The sequence below is a fragment of the Salvelinus sp. IW2-2015 genome, linkage group LG4q.1:29 (genome assembly GCF_002910315.2).
Source record: "Salvelinus sp. IW2-2015 linkage group LG4q.1:29, ASM291031v2, whole genome shotgun sequence".
In the NCBI taxonomy this organism is placed as follows: Eukaryota; Metazoa; Chordata; class Actinopteri; order Salmoniformes; family Salmonidae; genus Salvelinus; species Salvelinus sp. IW2-2015.
Window position 1 is genome coordinate 16,560,803 of NC_036842.1, and position 16,880 is coordinate 16,577,682.

The window sequence follows — 16,880 nt, forward strand, 5'->3', positions numbered from 1 at the left end:
CCCGTCTGCCCAGTGCCGTCTGAGCCATCCGTCTGCCCAGTGCCGTCTGAGCCATCCGTCTGCCCATGCCGTCTGAGCCGCCGTCTGTCCCGAGCCGTCAGAGCCGTTCGTCAGTCAGGAGCTGCTAGAGCCATTCGTCAGACAGGATCTGCCAGAGCCGCCAACCAGACAGGATCTGCCAGAGCCGCCAACCAGACAGGATCTGCCAGAGCCGCCAACCAGACAGGATCTGCCAGAGCCGCCAACCAGACAGGATCTGCCAGAGCCGCCAACCAGACAGGATCTGCAGAGCCGCCAACCAGACAGGATCTGCCAGAGCCGCCAACCAGACGGATCTGCCAGAGCGCCAACCAGACAGATCTGCCAGAACCGCCAACCAGACAGGATCTGCCAGAGCCGCCAGCGAGCCATGAGCGTCCAGAGCCGTCAGCCAGCCATGGGCGTCCAGAGCCGTCAGCCAGCCATGGGCGGCCAGAGTCGCCCGCCAGCCATGGGCGGCCAGAGTCGCCCGCCAGCCATGGGCGGCCAGAGTCGCCCGCCAGCCATGGGCAGCCAGAGTCGCCAGTCAGCCGGGATCGGCTGAATCCGCCAGTCAGCCAGGATCTACCAGAGACACCGAAGCGGATATTGACAATGCTGGAGTGGGGGCCACGTCCCGCACCCGAGCCGCCGCCATATTAGGGCCCACCCCGGACCCTCCCTTTATATGTCAGGTTTTGCGGCCGGAGTCCGCACCTTTTGGGGGGGGTACTGTCACGCCCTGGCCTTAGTATTATTTGTTTTCTTTATTATTTTAGTTAGGTCAGGGTGTGACATGGGGTATGTGTGTGTTTTGGGTGATTATATGGTATAGTGTATGGGTATATATATTGGTTGTAGTGTATGGGTTTGTGTTGAGTGTATGTGTCTAGGTATGTCTATGGTTGAGTGTAGGTGTTTAGGAAAGTCTATGGTTGCCTGATTTGGTTCTCAATCAGAGACAGCTGGTTATTGTTGTCTCTGATTGGGAGCCATATTTAAGGTAGCCATAGGCTTTAGGTGTTGGTGGGTAATTGTCTATGTTGAACGTAAGTAGCTTGTGTGTGCACTTTCGTTTGTAGCTTCACGGTCGTTTGTTGTTTTTGTATAGTTTGTTTAAGTGTTTCGTTTCGTGTTCATCTTCGTCGTTCTAATAAAAGAAGATGTATTCATATCCCGCTGCGCCTTGGTCCGTCTCTCCTCCACACGATCGTGACAGAAACCCAGGCTGCCTAAGTATGATTCTCAATCAGGGACAACGATTGACAGCTGTCTCTGATTGAGAATCATACCAGGCCGAACACAAAATCCCAACATAGAAAATCCAACCTAGACCAACCCACCCAACTCACGCCCTGACCAACTAAAACAAATACAAAACAAAGGAAATCAGGTCAGGAACGTGACAATATGTATATACTGTACTCTATATCATCTACTGCATCTTGCCATCTTTATGTAATACATGTATCACTAGCCACTTTAAACTATGCACTTTTATGTTTACATACCCTACATTACTCATCTCATATGTATATACTGTACTCGATACCATCTACTGCATCTTGCCTATGCCGTTCTATACCATCACTCATTCATATATCTTTATGTACATATTCTTTATCCCTTTACAGTTGTGTGTATAAGGTAGTAGTGGAATTGTTAGGTTAGATTACTCGTTGGTTATTACTGCATTGTCGGAACTAGAAGCACAAGCATTTCGCTACACTCGCATTAACATCTGGTAACCATGTGTATGTGACAAATAAAATTATATTTGATTTGATGTGGTTTGGCTACAGTAGAGTTATACCTGGGGGAGAGCAGGCTGGGCGGGTAACAGGTTGGCTAGAGTAGAGTTATACCTGAGTTTTGTTAGAGGCAAAGAGTTGTTGCCAGAATAGTTTAAATTGAGAATACTTTTGATTTATTAAAGTCTTTGTCAACGCCCTGTTTGTTATTTTCTGTACAAACTTTACTGGCCAATTAGTCCTGCACCTGGTAATATTGTAAAAAAAAAAGCCTCTACGAGAGGTGAGCACCAAAACATCCTGTCTGTCTCCTCACGGTCCGATACGATTCGGCTTCTTCTTCAGACACATATCAAGTGAATGTAAGCATACAGAGAGTAACCATAGTGAGTGGATGATTAAATAAATCAATCCCAGAGAGCCCTCTTATCTTTAACCAGCAGATTGAAGATAATATCCAATTAGTGTAATGGCCGATGGGAGGAGACTCGGGCAGAGAAGCCCCAGCTTGTGACCTGCTATGCTCTCGGGTTCTTACGATATGACCACTGGTTGCTAAGGAACAAGGGAGATGACGTGTTGACCAGTCAAGAAAACATTTTCATCTGGATGATTTATTTTGGGAGTCAATCAAATTAACAAACGATATAATAGAAGCCAAGTGGGATTTTTCACTCAGAGGAAAAGGATTTAGCTCAACTCAAGGGACTGAAAAATAGACTAAAGACCAATGCCTGTATATTCGAGTGTGTGTGTTACCCTGGTCTGTATGTGTGTCAGTACCGTACCTTTGCCCTGGCCTCGCGGCTAGCCTCGGCCTCTGCAGCCATGGCCCTCTGGAGCTGCTGGGGCAGTTTGACGTCCTTGATCTCCACCCGCTCCACCTTGATACCCCAGTCATCTGTAGCGTCGTCCAGGGTAGTCTGAGGAAACACAGGGGATAAGACACGGAACTCTACATCCAACACGCTCCTTTTGGAACCTCAGGTCACAACAGGCCCAGACAGGGCTCAAAAGTGCGACCATTTTGGTCGGATATGCTCCGAAATATTTTGCTGTGTGACCTGAAATTAAATGCAATTTTAAGAGCAGCAGTGCGCCTAGAAAAAAAAATGTGCCCACTTAACAATTGTTGTAATGATTAGGTTTCGTTGTACCGTTGTTTCCGAGTGCCCTAGAGAAAAAGCAGAGTGCAGATTCGTTAGTGTCACGGCTGAACCATTACTACAGAGAAAACTCATTGTTTCTGGCACAAACAGGTGAAAGGTAATTACCCACACCATTACTAGTGGGTTTTGACCAACATGTCTCAGGACATACACATTGCCACAATCATACCCTGGATCTATTTTTGTCCCGTGGAATAAATCTAAATGTTTATCCTCATAATTATGGACTATTGAATCACCATCTTATTAGGTTTGCAATCGGAACAAATAATTCCCTCAGACCCGAACCAAGGATTATCCAAAGCCGCACTATAAATTCTAGGATAACCCAAAGATTCCTAGCTGCACTTCCAGACTCCCTCCACCTACCCAAGGGCGGCGGAGTAAGAAAAATCTGTTAACCACCTAACCTTAACCTTGCGTAATACCCTAGATGCAGTCGCACTGCTAAAAACATTGAGGGGTGGAATATACACGGCAGTGACAATAACCAAAGAAAATGATCTCAGGAGGTAATTGTTGAGGTATTCCAGATCGGGAGAAGAAAAGGACTTGAGTTCCTTTACGCTTCCACAATCACACCATGAGTTGTTAATCATGAGAATACCCCTCCACCTTTGCTACCTAGTGGCATTTAGTGAACTCTAGCAACATCTCCTGTTTTATGGCAATTATGGCTTGCTGCAAAGTGTGGTATTAAGTTGCTATAGCAAGACTAAATAAAGAACAGACCACAGTGCATTAGAGTACCTGCATGCTGTGGAGTATGGGGTGTGTGTATGGTCAGGTTATGGTCAGAGTGACTGGTAGGATTCTGTGGTCCAGTACCTGCATGCTGTGGGCTATCTCCTCGCGGTCAGACAGGATCTCAGCCAGGTTCTTGGTGCCCAGGACGTTTCTCAGGGTGGTCTGTGCCAGCAAGCGGGTGGCAGCGTCAGCATTGGTGATGTTGGCCACAGCCAGGGTGGCATTCTGAACACGGTAGTACACCACTCCATCAACACTGACCGTCACTGAGTCCTTGGTCAGAACCTAGGGAGAAGGGGAAAATCAGTTACTACTGACACCACTGATCATAACTGGTATTACATGATAAGCACTGATCATAACTGGTATTACATGATAAGCACTGATCATAACTGGTATTACATGATAAGCACTGATCATAACTGGTATTACATGATAAGAGTAATTAAGGTAATGGGGCGCGGGGCTCACCTCTTGTGGGGGGATGTCGAAGGTGATGGTGCGCATGTCCACATTGATGAAATTATCTGTGCACGGCAGGATGAAGAACAGGCCTGTGGGGTGATGTGCACACACACATGTTTAACAGCAAAGCCTAAAGCTACAAATCAAGCCTCAGTTCCATTAGTCTCACAACTATTGTACAATCAGTACAGTACAAACCCAGAGTTATGGGCATGATGGTGTGTAAGATACTGTAGCTTAGGCCAAACAGGGGGCTTAAAAGGATACTTTGGGATTTTGGCCTCGCTGCTAAAATCATGAAGTATCCCTTTAACAGAGGCATTTGCCCCGTGCAACTTTCACTCATGTAAACAGCTCCTTCTTTTTCTAGAATAATTGTTCCCAGCTGGGACTACAGCCAAATGCTAGCTGCTGGCCCTGGTTGTACTGTACTGCAAGTCTGCAACACAGGAGTATGCTCTGAATTCGCTATGCAAAGCATCATGGGATATGATGGAAAATTCCTTGGATTCCCACCCTAAAAATGGCACTGGTTCACTCACCACACCAACTTGGTTTAAGGCTAATGCAGAGTAACACCAATGCATAAAGCATCAGGGAAACTTGCAAATGCAATGACTACTGACTAGCCCATAGCCTGACTTATAACAGTTGATTCTGTTAAAATATATTTTCTGGCAGTTGGACAAGACTTACTATGGAGGGAGGGGGAAAGACCATAGAGATAATGAGCAGAGTTTAGTTGGCGAAACCAAATATTAAACTCAAGTTTGGTGTTTGTGTCTCCGGGCAGCAGAGGAACTTGAGGGTCCCTTCGTGACAGATGGACACGGTTTATTATTACCCCAGGCTGTGATCATGCGGCTGTTCCGGAATCCTGCTAGATCATGTTTCACCCATGGAGAGCAAGGCTTGAGAGTTTGAGGTCCATAGCCTGGCTATGGCAGATAGACTACTGGGGCCACTTTATAGTTACACTGAAGGTTGGAGATTTGTATGGCAATAGCGTATCTTGCACATTGTTAAAGTGTAAATACAGCTAATTAATCAATTATCTTAAGAATGCCACCATCTACTGAGGGTGAAATGTCAACCAAACCCTCAGCACCACTCTTCCACTCCAACTACAAAGAGATAGCATGCCTCTGATCTAGCCTCTCTGCTCAGCTAGGGGGGAATTCCAACACGAATGAAGTGCGTAAATGGAACATAATTCCCTTTATAGACTTTTCTCTCTACGCGTATTCTGACCTTGAACTTAAGCATGAGAATAGCATGCTATTAACCCGCTATTCTTTTGAGGTGGAGAGCAAAGAAATGAAGGTGTGGCAAAGGTGTGTCTACAGATACACCATATTCTAACCTTGACTTAACTCCCTCATAATTCCACCACCTTTATGCACAATGAATAAGGTTGAGTAACCTGTCGGTTCCAAGTGGAACAACCTCTACTTTCTTTTTTTTCTAAAAGAAATAACCCCAATATCCATGCACTGTAATTTACTAATTGATAAGAGCTATTGATAAGAGCTATTGATAAGAGCTAGGTAAATGAGCAAGCCATTTGGATAAGGGGATTGTAAATATAAATGACAATTGTTTTAGATCCATTTTACCTTATGATCACTGGAGACAAATGTCAAACCAGTCATATGGCAGTAAACTGAAGCATATCAACATATCACCTTTTCAACAGTGAAGTTTACGAAATGCTGGCACTATAACTTGCAGGTATGACATTTGGAGTCCGAAGTTATAAACTTCTTTAGAAATGTGCAAATAACAGTATAGCGCCAAATCTACCGAGTTGATTTTTGATTTGTAGAATGTTTTAATTTTATGCCCAGACTTTTCTTCACACTGTATTTTTTGCAATTTGTATCTTTTTAAATATTATTCACTATCGGTAGCCACAGTCAGTTATACCCACATACATTTCTAACTAGTGTTAGTTTCCTTACATTTGTAACTGTCATTTTAGTGTTAGTTTCCTTACATTTTGCATCATTCCATTACATCATTAGTTTACCTTTCTTTCCTCTGTCACATTTGTGTGGTTGTTCCTGAGGACCACTAGCAACAGCTGTAGTAGCTGACGTTTATAGTTTTGAGTCAACCGCATACATAGACACACTGGCTCAAAAGCCAGTGGCATGTCGTTAGTAAAGACTGAAAAAGTAAGGGGCCTAAACAGCTACCATGGGGAATTCCTGATTCTATTTGTATTTTGTTTGAGAGGCTTCCATTAAAGAACACCCTCTGTTGTTCTGTTAGACAAATAACTCTTTATCCACATTATAGCAGGGGGTGTAAAGCATAACACATACGTTTTTCCAGCAGCAGACTATGATTGATAATGTCAAAAGTTGCACTTAAGTCTAACAAAACAGCCCCCACAATAATGTTATCATCAATTTCTTCCAGCTAGTCATTTGTGTAAGTGCTGTGCTTGTTGAGTGTCCTTCCCTATAAGCATGCTGAATGTCTGTTGTCAATTTGTTTACTGTGAAATAGCATTGTATCTGGTCAAACTATTTTTTTCAGAAGTTTACTAAGAGTTGGTAACAGGCTGATTGGTTGGCTATTTGAGCCAGTAAAGAGGGCTTTACTATTCTTGGGTAGCGGAATTACTTTAGCTTCCCTCCAGGCCTGAGGGCACACACTTTCTATTAGGCTTAGATTGAAGATGTGGCAAATAGGAGTGGCAATATCGTCCGCTATTATCCTCAGTAATTTTCCATCCAGATTGCCAGACACCGGACAACAATAATTATTTCACTACTTCCACACTCACTTTACAGAATTCAAAAGTATAATTCTTGTCTTTCATAATTTGGTCAGATATACTTGAATGTTTAGTGTCAGCGTTTGTTGCTGGCATGTCATACTTAAGTTTTCTTATCTTGCCAATGAAAAAGTAATTAAAGTAGTTGCCAATATCAGTGGGTTTTGTGATGAATGAGCCATCTGATTCAATTAATGATGGAGCCGAGTTAGCCTTTTTTCCCAAAATGTAATTTAAGGTGCTCCAAAGCTTTTTGCTATCATTCTTTATATCATTTATTTTGCACCTGCATATGGTAAGTCTGAATACCAACTACTGAGAAGTGCGTAGGAAAGGTGTGCATAGGAAAAGCGTACATTTCCTAAGTCTGAATCGGGCCATTAGAGAAATGAGGAGAGCCTCAATTAGGGAAAAAGTTAGCATCAAAGGGTAATATCATTAGAGTAAAGGAAAACACACAAACAGGAAATGCACAAAATAATCTTCCGAATAGGTGGTTGGTAGTAGGCAAAAAAAAGATCAGAGAGAGCTGAGGAGGGATGTTGGTGTTTATTCTGCACTACCAGTCCAGTACTATGACTCAGGCCCACTGCTTCTCATCAAGTCATCAGTTTGTACAGGACAGCAGTGGAGCTCTAAGATCACTCATTTAGACAAGAGACTTAGTTTAAGTCTCTTAAGCTTATTAGTTAATTGATTGCTATTGCTGCCAAATTCTGTGACTTATTGTTAAATAGAGACCTCTCAAAGTATTCCATGAACATCGATCTGAAGACCAACTATTGGTATATTCAGTTTGTCATGCCAAATATACCCCAGACATATTTTACAGTGTTACCAAGGCAAAAATCCTACCACACAAACTACGCTTCGGAAAACAAAGACCAGCACTATTTTAATTAATGTGCTTGCTGAAAGTATTCCAGTGTGAACCCTCGAACTCGGTTTATGTTCTGGAATTCTGTTTAAACATAAGCTACTGCAGGACAGGAGTGGTTAAACTAGGACACAGGAAGTGCAGAACAGATCCGTTGCAGTGAACTCCATCACAGTGGTTCAACGGAAGAACAATTATAGTGTGGTAACCCACCACAATGTAAAACAAATAGGTCAAAGCAGATTTACCCCTAACCACATTAACAATAAGTAGGGGCTTGACTCCTCTTCCTAACATACTTTCACAGTTAAGGTGGTTTCAAGACAGGCCCACATCCTGTTTACTGCGATTTTCGTCTATATCATACTCTTAGAGACTAAAATGTAATATTATGGGACATTGAAAGAATCCAAGAATCATAGCTAATAGGCACAGAGTTTCTCCAAGGACGGTGGGTGTGAAGGTGATGATGGGGAGTATGTTACCTGGCCCTTTAGCTCTTCCTCGTAGGATCCGCCCCAGCCGAAAGATGATGGCCCTCTCATACTCCTTCACAATCTGGGAGAGAAAGTAACACAGGCTGGGTAGTCATAGTTCTCTCCTCTTTTTTTAATATTTATATATATATATATATATATATATATATATATATATATATATATATATATATATATATATATACACACACACACATACATACATACTAGATATCGACCGATTATGATTTTTCAACGCCGATACCGATACCGATTATTGGAGGACCAAAAAAAGCCGATACCGATTAATCGGCCGATTTTTTAACTTATTTGTAATAATGACAATTACAACAATACTGAATGAACACTTATTTTAACTTAATATAATACATCAATAAAATCAATTTAGCCTCAAATAATAATGAAACATGTTCAATTTGGTTAAAATAATGCAAAAACAAAGTGTTGGAGAAGAAAGTAAAAGTGCAATATGTGCCATGTAAAAAAGCTATGGATTTCTTTTAACTAGGGAAATTGTGTCACTTCTCTTGCAACAAGAGTCTGGGTATATGCAGCAGTTTGGCCGCCTGGCTCGTTGCGAACTGTGTGAAGACTATTTCTTCCTAACAAAGACAGCCAACTTCGCCAAACTGGGGATGGTTTAAACAAAAGCGCATTTGCAAAAAAAGCACAATCGTTGCACGACTGTACCTAACCATAAACATCAATGGCTTTCTTAAAATCAATACACAGAAGTATATATTTAACTAAATATGCAGGTTTAAAATATATACTTGTGTATTGATTTTAGAAAGGCATTGATGTTTATGGTTAGGTACACGTTGGAGCAACGACAGTCCTTTTTCGCGAATGCGCACCGCATCGATTATATGCAATGCAGGACACGCTAGATAAACTAGTAATATCATCAACCATGTGTACTTAACTAGTGATTATGATTGATTGATTGATTGTTTTTTATAAGATAATTTTAATGCTAGCTAGCAAATTACCTTGGCTTCTTACTGCATTCTCGTAACAGGCAGGCTTCTCGTGGAGTGCAATGTAAGGCAGGTGGTTAGAGCGTTGGACTAGTTAACCGTAAGGTTGCAAGATTGAATCCCCGAGCTGACAAGGTAAAAATCTGTCGTTCTGCCCCTGAACAAGGCAGTTAACCCACCGTTCCTAGGCTGTCATTGAAAATAAGAATGTGTTCTTAACTACTTGCCTAGTATAAATAAAGGTGTAAAAAAAATCTTAAAATATAACAATTTTAAATCGGTGTCCAAAAATACCGATTTCCGATTGTTATGAAAACTTGAAATCGGCCCTAATTAATCGGCCATTCCGATTAATCAGTCGACCTCTAATACACACACACACACACACACACACACACACACACACACACACACACCCCACACACACACACACACCACACACACACACACACAAACACACACACACACACACACACACACACACACAACCGTTTAAAAGTTGGGGTCACTTAGAAAATGTCCTTGTTATTGAAAGAAAAGCAAATTTTATGTCCATTAAAATAACATCAAATTGATCAGAAATACAGTGTAGACATTGTTAATGTTGTAAATGACTATTGTAGCTGGAAACGGCAGATTTTTTATGGAATATCTACATAGGCGTACAGAGTAGAGGTCGACCGATTAGGATTTTTTACGCCAATACCGATACCGATTATTGGAGGACCAAAAAAAGCCGATTTCGATTAATCTGCCGATTTTTATATATATATACAGTATATATATATACTTGTAAGAATGACAATTACAACAATACTGAATGAAAAATGAACACGTTTATTTAAACTTAACATAATACATAAAGAAAATCAATCTAGTCTCAAATAAATAGTGAAACATGTTCAATTTGGTTTAAATAATGCAAAAACACAGTGTTGGAGAAGAAAGTAAAAGTGCAATATGTGCCATGTAAAAAAGCTAATGTTTAAGTTCCTTGCTCAGGACATGAGAACATATGAAAGCTGGTAGTTCTTAATGTTTAATGTTTATGGTTAGGTACATTTGTGCAACGAATGCGCTTTTGTTAAATCATCACCCGTTTGGCGAAGTGGAAGTAGGCTGTGATTCGATGATAAATTAACAGGCAACACATTGATTATATGCAACGCAGAACAAGCTAGTTAACCTAGTAATATCATCAACCATGTGTAGTTAAGTAGTGATTATGTGAAGATTGATTGTTTTTTATAAGATCATTTGAATGCTAGCTGCACTCACGTAACAGGTGGTCAGCCTGCCACGCAGTCTCCTCGTGGATTGCAATGTAATCTGCCATAATCGGTATCCAAAAAGGCTGATTACCGATTGTTATGAAAACTTGAAATTGGACCTAATTAATCGGCCAAGCCGATTAATCGGTCAACCTCTAGTACAGAGGCCCATTATCAGCAACCATCACTCCTGGGTTCCAATGGCACGTTGTGTTAGCTAATCCAAGTTTATCATTTTAAAAGGCTAATTGATCATAAGAAAACCCTTTTGCAATTATGTTAGCACAGCTGAAAACTGTTGTCCTGATTAAAGAAGCAATAAAACTAGCCTTCTTTAGACTAGTTGATCATCATCATAGAGCATCAGCATTTGTGGGTTCGATTACAGGCTCAAAATGGCCAGAACAAATAACTGTCTTCTGAAACTCGTCAGTCTATTTTTGTTCTGAGGAAGGCTATTCCATGCGAGAAATTGCCAAGAAACTGAAGATCTCATACAACGCTGTGTACTACTCCCTTCACAGAACAGCACAACCAGAATAGAAAGAGGAGTGGGAGGCCCCGGTGCACAACTGACCAAGAGGACAAGTACAGTAGCGTGTACAGTTTGAGAAACAGACATCTCACAAGTCCTCAACTGGCAGCTTCATTAAATAGTACCCGCAAAACACCAGTCTCAACGTCAACAGTGAAGAGGCGACTCCGGGATGCTGGTCAGCCTGCCACGCATTGTGTATATGTTTTTTTTTACCCCTTTTTCCTCCCCAATTCTGTGGTATCCAATTGGTAGTTACAGTCTTGTCTCATCGCTGCAACTCTCGTACAGCTCGGGAGAGGCGAAGTTTGAGAGCCGTGCGTCCTCCGAAACACAACCCAACCAAGCCGCACTGCTTCTTGACACAATGCCCACTTAACCCAGAAGCCAGCCGCACCAATGTGTCAGAGGAAACACCGTACACCTGGCGACCGTGTCAGCGTGCACTGCGCCCGGCCCGCCACAGGAATCCCTGCCGACCAAACCCTCCCCTAACCCGGACGGCGCTGGCACAATTGTGCGCCGCCCCATGGGTCTCCCGGTCACGGCTGGCTGCGACAGAGCCTGGACTCAAATCCAGAATCTCTAGCGGCACTTGGGAGGCCCCCTCTCCCCTTTTTGACTAACTTTTCCCTACACTGGTAATTGAGATATCATATTTAACGTCTATGAACATACGGAGAAGGAACTGTCAGATGCGTCACAATACCCCCTGAACTAGCCGCATTTGGAGCCAAATTTGAAATGGAATACATTTAATACATGCAGCAGGGTGGAAAAAATAAATATAGCAATTTAAATGCATTTTCGGGAAGGTCTGTGTCACAATTCATGAATTACATTAAATATATACACTGAACAAAAATATAAATGCAACAAGTTGGTCCCATGTTTCATGAGCTGAAGATGTTGTGCACAAAATTGTTTATATTCCTGTTAGTGAGCATTTCTCCTTTGCCAAGATAATCCATCCACCTGACAGGTGTGGTATATCAAGAAACTGATTAAACAGCATGAACATTACACAGGTGCAGTTGTCACACTTGCAGTTGCAGTTGTCACACAATGCCACAGATGTGTCAAGTTTTGAGGGAGCATGCAAGTGGCATGGTGACTGCAGGAATGTCCACCAGAGATGTTGCCAGATAATTGAATGTTCATTTCTCTACCATAAGCCGCCTCCAACGTTGTTTTAGAGAATTTAGCAGTATGTCCAACCGGTCTCACAACTGCAGATCACGTGTATGGCCTTGTGTGGGCGAGTGGTTTGCTGATGTTAACGTTGTGAACCGAGTTGCCCATGGTGGGGTTGTGGTATGGGCAGGCATAAGCTACGAACAATGAACACAATTTGAATGAACAGAGATACCGTGATGAGATCCTGAGGCCCATTGTTAGGCCCAATTCTTTTTTAAGTATCTGTGCATGCATCTTTAGTAACCCTGTGCATGCATCTTTAGTAACCCTGTGCATGCATCTTTAGTAACCCTGTGCTTGCATCTTTAGTAACCCTGNTGCATGCATCTTTAGTAACCCTGTGCATGCATCTTTAGTAACCCTGTGCATGCATCTTTAGTAACCCTGTGCTTGCATCTTTAGTAACCCTGTGCTTGCATCTTTAGTAACCCTGTGCTTGGCGTGACTGTTATAGGAAGAGCAAAACATTCAATATGCCCTGAAATATTTTGATATGCAACCTGGAACAAACATGTAAGAGGACCAGTTCTTCTACAGTGAAGCAAATCTCACATCTGTGCTGTTTCCGAGCAGTGTTGTTAGGCTACATTGTATCGTTCAAAATCATTTCACTTCACCAAGACGTCCAAGTTCTTCAAGTTTAGCACTACAGTGCCTTCAGAAAGTATTCATATCCCTTGACTTATTCCACATTTTGTAGTTACAGCCTGAATTCAAAATGGATTATATAGTTGTTTTTTCTCTCACCCATCTACACACAATACCCCATAATGTCAAAGTGAAAAAATGTTTTATACATTTTTGCTTATGTATTGAAAATGAAATACCGAAATCTAATTTACACCCGAGACAATACTTTGTAGAAGCAACTTTGGCGGCGATTACAGCTTTGAATCGTCTTGGGTATCTGTATCAGCTTTGCACAACATGGGTATTTTCTCCCATTCTTCCTTGCAGACTTTCTCAAACACTCGTCAGTTAGATGGGGGAGCAGCGATGAACATCAATCATCAAGTCTTTCCACAAATGTTCAATGGAATTCAAGTCTGGGCTTTGGCTGCGCAACTCAATGACTTTCACATTCTTGTTCTGAAGCCATTCTAGCATTGCTTTGGCTGTATGCTTGGGGTCATTGTCCTGTTGGAACGTAAATCTTCGCCCCAGTCTAAGGTTGTTTGCACTCTGAAGCAGGTTCTCAGGATTTCCCTATATTTGGCTCCATTCATTGTTCCCTCTATCCTTGCTAATTTTTCAGTCCCTGCTGCTGAAAAGCATCCCCATAACATGATGCTGCTGCCACCGTGCTTCACGGTATGGATGGTGTTAGACGGGTGATGAGCTGTGCCTGGTTCTCTTCAGACATAGCGCTTTGCATTGAGGCCAAATAGTAGAATGTTTGTCTCATCAGACCATAGAATCTTTTGCCTTATGCTCTCAGAATTTTTCAAATGCCTTTTTGCAAACTGCAGGCGTGCAGTTCTGTGCCTTTTTCTCAGGAGTCGCTTCTGTCTGGCCAATTCCCAATGATGGACACCACTGTGCTCTTGGAAACTTTCAACACTCTAGAAATTGTTTTATACACTTCCCCAGATATGTGACTCATCAGAATTCTCTCTCAGAGATACGGACAGTCCCTTGAACATCATGGAATAGTTTCTGCTCTGAAATGCACTTTCAACTGTGGGGGTCGAAAAGTATTCAGACCCCTTGACTTTTTCCATATTTTGTTAAAGTTACAGCCTTATTCTAAAATGTATTAAATATAATTTTATTCTCATCAATCTACACACAATACCCAATAACAGGTTTTTCTTTAGATTTTTGCGAATGGATTAAAAATAAAAACACAGGAATGTGTTATTTACATAAGTATTCAGACCCTTTGCTATGAGACTCGAAATTGAGCTCAGGTGCATCCTGTTTCCATTGATCATCCTGGAGATGTTTCTACAACTTGATTGGAGTCCACCTGTGGTAAATTCAATTGATTGGATATGATTTGGAAAGGCACACATCTGTCTATATTTGCCTACTCAACTTTCAGAACCGGCGCTGGGTAAAATTACTGGGGAAGCCAAGCCAAGTCAGTAAAAAAAGCCATATTACAACCTAGGTTGTGATAATTGCGTTGTTTGCTCTATAACCCAATCATTAATACACCACCGTGACATACAATAAGGCAGAGACAACAGTCATACAGTGGCGGAATAAATTAAATTACACATTCGTTTGTATCATCACAGACCCAGAGAACAACATCTGTCCGAAGTCCACAAAGCAAATATTGCATGTAACAAACAGTTACATGACCTACAGCATGGTCCAGCAAGTTACTGTTTTCTATAAACAGCTACTGATTTAGAACCACGGAGTTACCACAGGCACAATTTAAACATCATCAAATCCATTAGGCTATAATACAGTGAAAACTAACTTAAAGACAATTTAGTCCAATCAATGTTGCTAAATTTCACGTGGCTATCCATGGTACTGATTTCTGTCTGTGTATGTGCGTACGAGTAAAAACATTTGACTCACACTAATTGTGAACGCTAATTCCATTCTCTCTTTCATGTTGGCAAAACGGTCTATGGCTCTGTCATACAGTACGCTTTTAGTTTTTGTTGTCATAGGCTACTAAACTAAAATGTTTGCTAGCCTAACTTCCTGCCATGGGCAACAATGAACCAGCTAAGTTTGCAAGATAGTCAACGTGAGCGTACTAGGCTACATCTAGGACCGAGGTAAAGTTGGTTTTATATTCATACATTCGGACATTCAGACATTGAACAGACATTCGGCAAAAGCCATTTACAAATGTAAAAATCAATAACTAATTCACCGTTTGTCACAGAATCATCAAACTAGTTATTCTATAAATGTCAAACATACTTTTGCAACCTTTGTTTTGAATACAAATTCCAGTTTTGATTTGATAGAAATACATCAAATCTATAAAATGCCATTAAAAGCAGGTATAAATCAATAAAGTGTTCACTGATTATGACATAATCATCAAAATAGGTATGATTTATTCTATAAATGTCTAGTATACATTTACAACCTTTGCTTTGAGTAGAAATTAAATTTTTGATTTGATAGAAATACATAAAATCTCCAAAATTACATTTAAAGATGAAGAAATCAACAACTAATTCAGTGATTGTCGCAGAAAAAAAGTGAAAATATGCATTTATTTGCAATAACTTTAAAGAAATGTTCATTTCAAGTGCAATTTGTTCTATATGAAGTTAGACAATGTTTACATAAAGTTGTACAACGTTTACAATCTTAAAGTGTATGCCAAATCAATGTTTGCATTTTTAGTGCAACACTTACATGACACAACAGTCAATTATTTATTTATACTTCTCTAATTTAACAGCAAAGAGGCCCCTTCCAATCATTTTCTACTTTGGCTTTGTTGAAGTCCTTCTTTGTCATGCCCAGACAAGCTAAATGGTACCATTTCCTGAGGTAATAGATTCAACTGTTCAACACTTACAGCCAAATATTTAATACCCCGAGTATTCCCAGAGCACATTCTGGAACGTCTATAGATTCAGTGGTCACTTTATTAGGTACAACCCCCCTTTGCATCTGGAACAGTGTGAATTCAAACCAGTTGATGAAACTGGGAAAGGAGATAGACTGTTCAGGTTTTTAAGTCCAGTTGGAGTTTATTACAGTCAGTACAAGTTTTTGAACTTTTCTGAGTTACCAAAGACCATCACAGACTGTGCTGTCATTTTGCACATTCTAAAGTCCAAACAAACAGTAACAGAATACCTGAATACTTCTCTGCATGCTTTAGTGTCTAGCAAGCCAAGACCACGGGACTTGGTGTATGTAGGAGCAATTTATTTTCGTGAATAAGGTGGTGAACCTAATAAAGTGGCAACTGAGTGTAAATATCACAAACATCTCCTTTTGAGCAGTGTCTGTCTGTTATACGTTTGATCAATGGGTATAATGGTAAATCTGATCCCCAAGGTTCTCATAGGCTCACTTGGATATATAGAGTTGGAGGTAAAGAAAAACATATTCAACTAGGACATTATAACACTGGCAGAATTCTTTCATCCACATCCATTCACATAAAATATGTATTTTAAAGTATAAATACCCTTCTAAGACCACTGTCTTTCTGGACTTTTTATAAGGTTTGCAAATAGTTATTTCTGCAAGGAATGTGAATTGAAAGAGATTTGGTAATACCTATGTAGGTGACGTAGTTTATACACTGGTATAATAGGTATTATGTGTCGTAGTTGCACAGCTGCCTGCTGAATTATGTAGAGTTGATATTTGGCCAGTTGATATTTTGTTTCATGAAAAAATGTGGTTTTGTCCTAGTTTTTAATGCTTAGTGCAAGTAGATTGCGGAGGGGTTCACATACAGTTCAGAGGAAAATCATAATGTATTAGCCAAAAAACAAAACATGTACCGTCCACTTCTTATATCTGTGTTTTGTTTTGTTATCCACCCCTGGTATCTTTCAATACCGATGCTAATATATATATATATTTACACAGTATATACGTACACTACCATTAAAAATGTTGGGGTAACTTAGAAAGAGTGACC

General features: G+C 40.9%; 1 protein-coding gene across 1 annotated transcript in view; it reads right to left on the minus strand.

Moving 5' to 3' along the window:
• The window catches only part of LOC111961553 (stomatin), a 29,054-nt gene that overhangs the window by 8,518 nt on the left and 3,656 nt on the right, over positions 1-16,880 (minus strand). The window contains exons 3-6 of the mRNA XM_023983932.3: positions 8,298-8,370; positions 4,157-4,239; positions 3,767-3,970; positions 2,558-2,692 (exon numbers count right to left, since the gene is read on the minus strand). Of these exons, the coding sequence (XP_023839700.1) occupies positions 2,558-2,692; positions 3,767-3,970; positions 4,157-4,239; positions 8,298-8,370 (495 nt within the window). The remainder of the gene's footprint in view (positions 1-2,557; positions 2,693-3,766; positions 3,971-4,156; positions 4,240-8,297; positions 8,371-16,880) is intronic.